General features: G+C 57.5%; 3 protein-coding genes across 3 annotated transcripts in view; 1 reads left to right on the forward strand and 2 right to left on the reverse strand.

Moving 5' to 3' along the window:
- VOLCADRAFT_100292 (uncharacterized protein) overlaps positions 1–961 on the reverse strand; it is a gene marked incomplete at both ends in the record, with an annotated part of 18539 nt that extends 17578 nt beyond the window's left edge. The window contains 2 exons of the mRNA XM_002958918.1: positions 26–506; positions 618–961. Of these exons, the coding sequence (XP_002958964.1) occupies positions 26–506; positions 618–961 (825 nt within the window). The remainder of the gene's footprint in view (positions 1–25; positions 507–617) is intronic.
- Positions 962–3366: 2405 nt separating this feature from the next.
- On the reverse strand, positions 3367–4780 carry VOLCADRAFT_100293 (uncharacterized protein; the record flags this gene model as incomplete). Its single annotated transcript, XM_002958919.1, has 4 exons — positions 3367–3665; positions 3750–4058; positions 4237–4385; positions 4542–4780. 4 exons carry the CDS (start codon positions 4778–4780, stop codon positions 3367–3369), a joined length of 996 nt encoding a protein of 331 aa, XP_002958965.1.
- Positions 4781–6787: 2007 nt separating this feature from the next.
- The window catches only part of VOLCADRAFT_100294 (uncharacterized protein), a gene marked incomplete at both ends in the record, with an annotated part of 6309 nt that continues 1375 nt past the window's right edge, over positions 6788–11721 (forward strand). Inside the window, 5 exons of the mRNA XM_002958915.1 lie at positions 6788–7553; positions 7725–7866; positions 8020–8394; positions 9712–10138; positions 10218–10448. Coding sequence (XP_002958961.1) covers positions 6788–7553; positions 7725–7866; positions 8020–8394; positions 9712–10138; positions 10218–10448 — 1941 coding nt within the window. The remainder of the gene's footprint in view (positions 7554–7724; positions 7867–8019; positions 8395–9711; positions 10139–10217; positions 10449–11721) is intronic.

The following is an 11721-nucleotide window of genomic DNA, read 5'->3' on the forward strand; positions in this document are numbered from 1 at the left end:
CCCGGGGCTGTGTCCTCTGCAGTACCTGCCGGTGAATCCGGCTCATTAGCCCCATGACCTGCACCATCACTGTCAACCGCCAACGCATCTTCATCCACGAATGCCGCTGGATCGGCGTCAGCGCCGGCGTCAGCACTACTGCCACGCTCGGATCTGCTGATACGATACCGTGCTGGTAAAACCGGATCCGGCGGTGGTGGTGCAGCACCTTGGGCGGTGCAGGGCATGCGCCGCCAAGCCAGGGTACGCGCATGACGCGGTACGGCAGCAGTGCACATGATGTCAGCACGTAGGATATCAACGTTGGGGATGTCCACCCAAGCATGAAGCGCCGACTGGTCTTCAGAACACTGCTCCGAGCAGACGGCACACACCCGTGAAGGCATGCGCCGACGCAGTGCAGCGGCCATGCTGCTAGCAAGCTGCAGGTGTGTTTCGTATGGTACCTGTCGCTCCACCGGAAGTTGACCACCGGACAAATCCTGCACGCGCCCTTCTGGAATCGCCTTCAGGAAATCAGGCAGTGCAGGGTGGTGGCCCTCGTGCAAGCAGGGAAACCGCATGAGGTCCCGCAAACGCTCAAGCAAGCTGGCCTGCGGAAGCTGCATTGCATGCACCTGATCACGGGCCTGTGCGTGTGCAGCGGTGTTACGCTGCTGTTCTGCAGCCCTGCGCTCCGGATTTTGGCGGCGCAGTTGCTCCGCAGCCCTGCGCTCCGGATTTTGGCGGCGCAGTTGCTCTGCAGCCCTGTAGTCCGGGTCTTGACGGGCAACAGCTCGTGCAGCGGTGTCCCGTTGTTGTTCAGCAGCCCTGCGCCCCGGATCCAGACGAGCACTCCGCATCCGTGCTGCATCTGCACTGAGGTGCGTGTTCGACGCACTTGTCCCTCTAAAATGAAACCCGCCGGCCAGTGTACCCAGGCGCTCACGACTGCGAGTCCCAGTCCGCTGGGGTGAATCATTTGGTCGATCCACCATAACTCATGGAAGCCGTTTCCAGTCGTAATACCACGTGTGGAAATAAGTAATCCCGGTGTGATATATATGATATATATGCCCTATAATCCTACAGTAGCGAGCCCACGCCTGTAAAGAGCCCAGCTTCGCGAAAGGCCGTGCAGCTTACGTTGGCGGTGCCATCGACTAGTTTACGTCCGCCGGCTTTCGTGTGTTTCAGTGCTGAGCTGTAGTACCGTACATGAAGAGAAATAAAGCAAAAGCGTATGTCTGCGATGCAATCCTACTGAAGCAAGCCGACGGCCGTGAACAAGTGAGTTTCATAAGAGGCCGTACAGTTTACGCGGACAACGTTGGACAACCGCAGATGCGCACTTCGGTGCGGTCCTCATCCATCGCTGAATTGCGCGTTGAACTCTGCGTCGAATTGCATATTTAATTGTGTGGTTCGGTGCGCGTTGAATTGCGCGTTCAATTGTATGGTTCGGTGCGCATTGAATTGCGCATTTCGGTGCGCGTTGAATTGCGCATTTCGGTGCGTGCTAAATTGCGCGTTGAATTGCGTGTTATATTCCGTGCTTTGATGCGCGTTGAATCACGGTTCGGTGTGTGTTGAATTGCGCATTGAATTGCGCGGTTCGGTGCGCGTTGAATCGCGCGGCGATTTGTGTGTTGAATAGAACGGCGCGGCGCGGTGCTGCAGTGCGGCGCGGCGCGGTGCGGTGCGGTGCTGTGCGACCATCAACGTGCAGCACTCCCGAACATAACAAAATACGCGGGGACACCGGGATCGAACCGGCGTCCTCAGCTCCCACTCGGCGCCGGACCTAGCACGCATATCGATGCGAAACACGCCGATGCTCGGGAGCATGTTATGCGGCCCAAGGTGCAGTGCGGTGCAGTGCGGTGCACGCTCCCGAACGAAAAAAAGAAAAAAAACGTGCAGGCGCCGGGATCGAGCCGGTGCGCGGCGATACTCCGGAGCACATTGCGCGGGCCGAGGTGAAGCAGCGCCGGCGCCGGGATCGAACCAGCGACCGCGGCTCCCATTCGGCGTCGGAGCTTGCGCGCCCGTCGAAGCAGCGCACGGCCATGCTTCGGAGCGTGTTCCCCGGGCCCAGGTGTGGTGCGGTGCGGTGCGTTGCGGTGCCGCGCGGTGCCGTGCGGTGCGAAAAAACGAAAAAAAGCGACGACGGCGGGGCGCGAACCGGCGACCGCGGCTCCCAAGCGGCGACGGAGCTAGCTTAAAAGGCGCAGCTCCGAAACCGCGCACGACACGGCGAAAAAGGGCGACTCTCCAGAAATTCCGAACAGACACGCGGACGCCCCCCGCAGCCTAAGGTCTCCGTCCCGACGACGGAACGACTAAACGTCGTCCGTCTAACGTCGGGACTACGACGACGTAAAGTTGGGGTAAGGTCTCCGTCCCGACGACGGAACGACTAAACGTCGTCCATCTAACGTCGGGACTACGACTACAGACAGACGGCGCCCCCCGCAGCCTAAGGTCTCCGTCCCGACGACGGAACGACTAAACGTCGTCCGTCTAACGTCGGGACTACGACGACAGACAGACGGACGCCCCCCGCAGCCTAAGGTCTCCGTCCCGACGACGGAACGACTAAACGTCGTCCGTCTAACGTCGGGACTACGACGATGGCGTACTGTACGACTGCTACGGCTGAACCTGTGCACCGTGCCGTACGACAAAAGAACAGAAAAGAGGGGGGTCCTTGTGAAGCAGCTGGCCGCGTTTCCAAAGCACGTATGGTGTTTGATTGTAAGGTGCCCAAGTACGTTTGCGCGGAATAATTTTGCCCAGGCTGGATAGTAAAGCAGTGCAGTGGTATATTGGAATGTGAGAATAGCGTCGAAGCAGTTTAGTGGAAGGTGTTTACAAGTCGTTAAGCGGACTTCGAAATGTTCATGCAGACATGTCATTGCGTGCGCGTATATAACAACACCAGGTAGCGCAAGCAGAAGATCAAGAAGAGCACCAAAGCAACAGCGTGTGTACCGGACACGTCGCGTCGGTCCTTTGCTATGATGTAGGAACGAAGAATAAGGCCAAGGTTAAATATTCCTATCGCGCGTGGATGGCCAAGCCAGAACAGACAACATGATGGGTGCTGTCCCACACTACCAACTTGCCCCCGAGCAACTTGCTTCAGAGCACGCGAGGAGCGGACATAGACAAGAGGCATCGGGCTGTTGTTTCAGTCTCAACGCTAACGCAATAGACCACCCCAAGCCGTTCACACACAAGTTAATGTTGAACATGTATGCACCGAGAATGAAACCCTAAGTGCGACTTTTCCTAAATTCAACACTACCGCTCAATGTCCAGAAGCCTAGCGCCGAAATGGTCGACGTTATCGGTCAATATTTAGGAGTTGAGCTGATGTGTGGGCTAGGCAAGCGTGGCAGGGGCGTCATCGTCCTGGACTGTGACGGCGGTGGGCGTGTGGGCGCCGCCTGCGCGTTGTTGGGTCATGGCGTAGAAGGCCGGGCTGGCGGAAGGCGGCCCGTGCAGCACATTGTAGCCTCCCGGCCCCCGGGCCTTGAACTGCGCGATGTAGAAGGCTTCCATCTTGTGGGCCAGAGCAGGATTGGCGGTGGACATGAGGCGTGTGAGGGTGAAGTGATTTCGGAAGGGTTGGTAGCGGCGGGCGTCGTCCTTCATCCGGCTGGGTGGGTTACGGGCATGAGCTTGGAAGCGGCGTTCAGGGTCCCGTGACTGACCGACGTATACCCTGCCGGTCGGTGCGCACGAGATTGTATATAGTCACGTACGGGCGGGGGCACTGGCATGTGGGTCGGCTGGGCTGGTTGCAGGTCGCTTGGCTGGCGTGGTGGTGGCCAGGAGTGATCCCGACGCTCGCGCCTTCTGTGCAGCTTCCAGCACCGTGCGCGCAAAGCCTTGGTCCGCGTTTAGGACAGTGGCGGCGTCCATGCTGTAATCGTATGTTAGCTCTATTGCTGTGTCCGCACGGAGGCTTCCGGCAGCTGCGATCCACAGCTGCATGACCTCCGCGTGTGTGGCCACCGCTCTTTCGGGCATGTCGCCCTCGTGAATCTCGGCCGTGATATTGTACAAGAACGCTACACGGGCATAGAGGGCGGCCGGTGGATGGTTAGTTGGCGGGATGGCGGGCGGAAGTGAAGGCATGCGGGGGCGGGGGTTACAGGAACGGACCATGTGGCCGGGCAGTTGTGTAGCGGGCACAAGGGACGGCAGCTGGCACAAGCGAGCAAAGGGCACCAAGGAAGGACGTCTTACTGCTGGCAGGCTTGCCGCCGTGCTGCGCTGTGAACTCGTCCTTGTACTTTCGGCCCTCGGCCAGGAGCACATTGAACTGTGTGTTGGTGTGGCGGGCGCGCAGGACGTCTTCGTCGTGACATCCCATGCTTCCCAAGAGCAGCTGCTGCCTGACGGTTCGAGGGGCAGCAGCAGGGCGTGTCAAGATGGTAATTGCATGGGACAGCCAGTGGTAGCGTGCACGCACAGCAGGGACGGCATGCGATCTGTTGGGTAGGGTCCGGCGTGGCAAGGCGCCTGCTAGTACCGGAAGATGAGGCGCTTACTTGAAGGAGAGGGGCCGTTTGGGCACCCCGGCTGGAGAGGAACGATCGCGGCCTCCGCCGGTTGGGGAGGCCGCTGCCAGCTGCGCCCACAGGTCAGCTATGTCGACGGGCGGCTTGGCTTGGGCGCCGGCTGAAGAGGTGGACGGCTGGCTTGTTGAAGGCGTGCCATAAGCGCCCAAGTTGACGGGCGCAAGGGTCTGCGGTGACGCTTGTGACTGGCGTGCCATTTTCGGAGCCATCTTGTTGGGGTTCGCAACAGTAGAAAATGTGTCCGCGAAGTGACAGGCTGGCTGGTTGGCATCCGCAAGATGGACTTTGGTCTTTGAGCCAAAAAAAGGAAGCACAAGAATGTGTGAAAAATAAGGCGACACAGGCTGGCATTTATACTTGTTGCGGCATCATACAAACGGGATGCGTCAAAGAGGCGGGCTGAATCTGAAGGGTGTCGAAGGTATGTCGGTTCGTCTTCGCATGGCGAGCATGGGCGACGGCTGTCACGCCAACGGGTGGGGCGCTGGGACAAGTTGTATGCTGAAATGAATGAAGCGCCATGGACATGGCGTGTTGTCATGCCCAAATGTGAAAGTGGTGCGTTGCGCTGCTACGAGCAGAGCAAAAAACCGTTGCAGGGCAGGAGCGACGTGAAAGTCGTCGGCGTGTATATGGTTGTGAGCGCGAGTTCGGACTGGATTGGTATGTAATGCATGAAATGAAAAAAATTGCGTTAGGTGGTGAGCCGTCCGGACTGTGGACATGGTGCTGACGGCGTTGTGCAAATGTAAGTACGTGTTTAATTGTTGTGCAACGGGACTATTTAGGAAGCGCGAGAGTTACTCGCGTCCGAAGGAAGAGCCCCGGCTGGCCAGCGCGGTCTGGGCACACAAACACTCCGCGCAATGTTAGCGATGTAGCGCAGAACCTGGTTAATCGCATAGAAGCACACGCGGACTTGAACGATGTCGCGTCGGCATGTAGCTCGGTGCATGCGAAAGAAAGCAAAGCGCAATCCGGCTGTGTGCCGGCTGGCAAACGCGAACCGTTCTAAATTATGCCAGCGAGACAACATCCACGCATCCTGCATTCAGCTAGCAACTGTGGCAACAGCGAGCGAAGGGCCGAGGAATTGCAATGCGGGAGGTACTGTGCAGGAATTGATGTATACTCCAACCTTAAGGCCAGATGGTGCGCCGGGCAAAGTGGCGGAAGGGACATCGCGGTAGCCGGAACAGCCTGCGTTGCTGTCGCCGCACAGGCATCGTTGGCGCACTCGTCCAGCGATGCGAGGCCCGAAACGGCACAGGCAAACGGTTGGAGCGCTGGGAAAGAGGTATGCGAAACTGAATAAAGCGCCATGGGCATGGCAGGTGGACTTGCCTAAATGTGAAAGCGGCGTGTTGCGTTGCGCCGAGCACAGCAAATACAGTTGCTTCTTGTTGGGAACGCAGGTTCGGACGCGATTGGTGTGTAATGCTTGAACTGAAGTAAAGTGTGTGAGGTGGTGAGCAGATGGACTGGGGACATGGTGCTGTCGGTGTTGTGCCACTGTAAGGACGTGTTGAATTGTAGTGCAACGGGCCTATTCATGAAGCGCGAGAGTTACTCGCGGCGGAATGAAGAGCCCCGGCTGGCCAGCACGGTCTGGGCAATCGAACGCTTCGCGCAATGTTAGCGATATTCGCAGAACCTGGTTATTCGCATAGAAGCACACGCGGACGTGAACGATGCCGCGCCGGCGTATAGGTGTGGTGCATGCGAAACAACGCTAAGCGCAATATTGCTGTGCGCCGGCTGGCAAAGGTGAACCGTTCCAAATTCTGCCAGCGAGGCGGCATCCGCCGGCAACTGTCGGCCCCGGCCAGCAACCGCGGCCGCAGCGAGCAGAGGGCCGAATAGTTGCAATGCGGGAATTGCAGGGCAGGAGTTCATGAACATTGTAACCTGAAGGCCAAATGGTACGTCGGGCGAAATGGCTTAAGGGCGGTCGCGAAAACGGAGTGGCCCGCGTTGCTGTGGCGTTGCTGTCGGTGGATTCGTACAGCAACGCGAGGCCCGAAATAGTGCAGGACGTAGTGCGGGGTGTATATAAACCCGAGGAGCGGTATGACAGAAGAGTATACGTGTCCCTTAAAAAAAACAAAGCCAGCGGTACTTTCATAACCTTGCGTGGACGAATACCGGCACTTGAAAGAATGGGAGTAAGTAACGTTTGCGGTTTCCAGTGTGCAATATACCGTTCGCGAACTGGAATGTTGGAGACGCTCGCATTGGAAGATGTGAGCGAGCCCTTCAAAATGCTGCAGGCGTTGGCGAACGCAGATTTGGAGCGCCTGGTGCAGCTGGCGTCGGTAATCGACAATTGCACGATGCCGCTGGCCGTGTTCAGCCATGTAGTATCAGCGGCGTGCCCAGAACAGGCAGAGACCGTGGAGTTCATTAGTGAGGTGCATGCCGAGGATGGGCAGCAGGCGAGGTCTGCCATGAGGGACGTGGCCGCGGCGGCCATGTTTGACATCATTCGGCGGCATGATCATTCTGGCTGGGCCCTGGCATTTCCGCTCCGGGATTGTGTGGTGTTGCCCAGCGCGCGCGCCAATGAAATGATGCACTGCACATCGGCGTCATACGGGTGCAGGAAGCATGTGCCGTGCGGTGTCACGGCGATGGATTTTATGGGCAGTAGCGCTTTGGGTGTTGTGGTGCAGGCATTGGCCAGCACGCGTGCCTGGGCTGCGGAGCAGGGACTGCTTCGAAGGGCAGAGCATGGATCGCCCACTGGGGATGGGCTGGTGCTGGCGGGCGGCTGCGTTCACAACGCGCTGCAGCCGGCGGCTCAGCGACTGTCGGTGGTGCAGGCCGACGCAGACGTCTTCGTGGTGGGTGCTGTCAGTGCCGCAGCTGGCGCGCGCATGGCCGCACACTTTTTGGAGGGCCTGGCGCATCGTGTGGAAGTGGTGCAAGGCAGCATGCTGGTGACGGAGTGCTCCGTCGGCGCGCTGTACATGATACCACCAGGTGTGGTTGCGCAACACCCAAGCAGCTCCCGGGCTGGCAAAAGCCTGGGGTCAAGCCGCTGTATGTCATGTGCTAGTCTGACAGAGTCTGTCAAAGCGTGAGGATGAAGTTATACCTGCAGAGTGTTTTAAAAACCGACATGTGTTGCACCCATCATGCTGTAATGTGCAGGTTTCGCTGACACGGGACGTGGCCTTCGGGTGCAGGTGTGCCTGCGGCCATACTTTTCAACATTCCACGTGTTGAACAGCTTCGACTTGTGCGCTTGCAAAGTGGCGGCGCTGCCGTCGGGGGCAATCGTGGCCCATCCACGGTAAGTGCGGTGCGGGGGCAATGGTTGGCCGGGCAGACAAGGGGCATGTGTGGAAAAGGGTAAATGACGTGTTTGCTGTAGGCTGAGTAGGCACCTGTGGCACGTCCTGAACATGTGCTGAGACCGTGGCTGATGTGCCGTTCATAATGGCAGGTTTGTGTACGGCTGCGCACGTGGGCGTGTGCAGATGGTGCTGCCGTGCCATCGTCAAGCGACAACCAGTGCGCGGATTGCGAAGTACTGGACGCACGGGTGGCTGTGCGAGGGTTATGACAACACCGAGGAGGACCTACAGCACCAGCATGCTGGGGCAATGGACTTGAGCATGGGTGGCAATGTCGTGGTCGTTCGTCCCACGGCGTGTTCGACATCGGACCTGCTTCAGGTCGCTCTGCCGTTGATGTCGCTGTGGGAGGCAGCTTCCGATGCGGAATGGCGTCGTGGCAACGTGGCCATGAACGTAATGCATGCCATGACGGGAGCGATGATGCAGCTGCCGCATGTCAAATGGGCGCACATGAAGTTCAGGTGCATAGCATGAATGGAGGCCGGCCGGTTTTTGGGAGTTTTGCCGAGCACAGAAGGACGGCAGACAGTTGCTGGGAGGTAATGAGATGGAGACTACGTGTCATTTCGCTGCACTGTCCATGCCGGAATGCGTTGTTGGGCATGTGTGTGGCGACAATCGAAACATGCCGATGTGTTCGGGGAAGGAGAGCGCTGAGGAATATGTTAGCGGCGCGGCAGCCGGGTGCCATGTAGTTGCCAGTTAGGTCTTATTTTAGTGTTTAGGGACAATTAGTAGGCACTAGCGTTTTGGTGTGGCCAGCACGGACGTTGAGCGGGTGCATCGTCTTGTGCGTGCATCGGTCTGTGCATGCATTTGCATGTGTGTTTGATGCTCGCGCACGGTGAATCCGTAAGCAGACCAGAGCTAGTTTGAGCGTGCAATGCATGAAGCAGTCGCGTGTCGGCAACGTGCTCGATGCGACGGCCGGCCTGTTGCAAGTTGCAGGTTCATGGATGTTGACACAACACCGAATAACAAGAAGTAATGGATGAAATTTTATGGCATGAACTGGTGTAATGTTAGTGATTTGTGGACGCTGGTCGGCGTGGTACGGCGCCAAACATGAAGATTTGATCTGTGGGCGTAGCTGGCAACGGCTCATAATAGGGGCGCGTCATATTGAAAGGGACGATGATGCGAAGGCATTGCAAGCATTTGACAGACCTGTAAGCGTTCGTGTTGTGCAAGGCAACGACTGATTGTTTGCCGATCATAAAAGCTTGCATCGTCAACCACACCAGCTTTTGCCCATTGGCGGCAGATTAGCAGGGATTTGCAAAAACAGCAGCATCTCTTCACTGTCATCATACTTGCAGGAAGCCAGCGGCGAAGTCGCGCAGCAGCGCGCCAAAGTGGTGATGGCCCGGCGTTGGGCGAGCGCGGCACTGACAGAGCTGCGGCCTCAGTTCGATGCCAATGAGGGATTTGAAGCTCCGCTTCCAGCCGGATGTTCTGCCGCAGGCTGCAACTCGCTAGGCGACCAAGTGCGGCAGGACTTATTTCCGCACTTAAGGGCCACTGCCGCCTCGGCCCGGGGCTCCCTGGTGTTTGTCTGCGACTGTCATGACGGACCGTCGTCAGGCGGCCAAGCTTGCACAGGGCGGCTGGTGTTGGATTGGCAGGGGTGCAAGGTTGTTGCAGCAGCACATTCGTGCAGCTGTGCAGCAAAGACCAGGTCAGGAACTGCATGTCCGTTTGGAGGGTGCTCGCATTGTGCTGCTGCAGTAAATGGCCCGTTCCGTTCTAGAGAAATAATGTTGTGTTTATCTGTGCAGGCCCAACACCCAAGTGGCTGCCGGTGTGCAAGTGGAGCGGCCGCTGGGGTGCGCCTCTGCAGTGTCGGTGCCAGATGGGATCCTGTGGTCTGACCAGACGAACCCGTCACTGCCGGCCAGCATGGCGGAGGTGCAGTCCTTGAGAACGCGCTGCCGGCTGCTGAAGAAGCTGCAGGTGAATCTGGATGCTGCTAAAACACGGGTGATGGTCACACCGGTGCTGGGCCGAGTGCCAGTTAAGCAGGGCGACCTGGCAGCTGTGCAAGTCCGGCTGCACGACATCACAGGGCCCACTCCGGTGGTGGTGTGCGGCACGGCCCCTACACTCAAGCGGACTGCGGAGGTGGCGTTGGGCAAGGTGCAAGCGGGGGTTGCCAAGCCTGCTTTGAGCGGGCAGCAAGTGACCTTGCTGTTTGCTAAAGTGGAGGTGCGTGTAGGTTGGCAAGAAGGACCTGTTTAGGGTGCGCCCCCTGCTTGGACACGACCTAACCAGCACATGTGTGCAGGTGGACGACCCCACCATTGTGGATGAGGTTCGTAGCAAGATCACTACGCTGGATGTAGGCCAGCTGTGGAGCAAGCTGTCACGGCATAAAGCAGCAGGCAGTGCTATGCACAAGGTGGACATGGCGGGCCATGCATACATCGCTACTGACAGCACCAACATCGCTGGATGGTATGTCCAGCAGGGAGATTACGTCGAGGATGCAGTAGGCCTGGGGAATAATGCACGGAGGGTGCGGTAGAATCACAACCTTTGGTGATGCAAGTGGTCGGGCATTTTCAGTAATGGGCGGGGCAGCAAGGCGTGCAGTGGGAATATGCTGGCGTGTACTGTGATGGGCGAGCAGCCTTGTGCTGCAGTGCAACTTATCTGTGCATGCTGGGTGACCAGGTGTGTGGTGTGCAGTGAGGGAGCCGGCGCATCAAAAAGGTGTCCAATCCTCCATGTCTGCATTTCGGCACCCTGAATTGGAAGACTGGCGTTGTGTAACAGCCGTCTCTTACCTTAGCTGTTTTAGCGGAAGTAGAGGGTCTCGTCCACGATTGGCGACCCAGCGTTAGGCGTGAGAAGAGACAAGGGAAGTCGGGATTCGAAGACATACGTCGAGAACGGTGACAGCAAGGTCTTGAACCCTGAACACTAGTATAGTGATACGTTAAGTGTCTGGCCGAAGCACTTCACCTGGGTGGCTTAAATGCGGCCCACCTGCCGCCATCTCCATTCCTGGAGTCTTGGTGTCGTACGCTAGGTTGTGATAGCGTACCAGAAAGTGAGTTCGTACAGTTAACGAGTATGGTTCGTAAATACGGGACCGTACCGTTACTGTGATTAAGCTTTAATAGCTTAAAGATATTCTAAGGTAAATGTAGCTTGCTACATCCCTCCCCCTCAGAAGCGAACCGTCCCGGGAGCGTCACCTTTTCTTGCGAGCAGGTGCTTTCCGTTTCGGTTGTTCTGGGGTGCTGTTCCGGGGTGCTACCGAAGGAGGGGTGGTCAGGACCACTTTCCTTTTTGGTGTAGATTGCCCGGACTTTGCCGCCAACCGTCGTTCATAGTCATCAATAGCTTCGGCCAAGGGAACGGACTGACGCAGGGAATCTTCCGGTTCATAGGTGTTATGACTGGAGTCATAGCCTTCCCATTTAACCAGATATTCTCGACGTGTTTTGTCGGTTCCACCTCGGATTTTCACATCACGATGGTCAAGTAGTGCCTCAACCATGTAATATGGCTCTTCGTCAATTATGAACGGGGGCGGCGGTTGTCGTGTTCCATCGTCCTTGAATGGTTTGAGCAAGGATACGTGGAAGACCGGATGGAGTCGGGAAGTCGCGGGTAATCCCAATTTTACCGCGTTCTCTCCCACTCGGGCGACAACCTTATATGGCCCAATAAACTTAGGCAATAATTTCTTTGCTCCAGGAGATTTCAACTGGATGTTGCGGGTGCTGAGCAGCACGGAGTTCCCAACCTCAAAACGCACCGGGGATCCTCAGAGTCGACCG

This window comes from Volvox carteri (assembly GCF_000143455.1).
Source record: "Volvox carteri f. nagariensis unplaced genomic scaffold VOLCAscaffold_112, whole genome shotgun sequence".
Lineage (NCBI taxonomy): Eukaryota > Viridiplantae > Chlorophyta > Chlorophyceae > Chlamydomonadales > Volvocaceae > Volvox > Volvox carteri.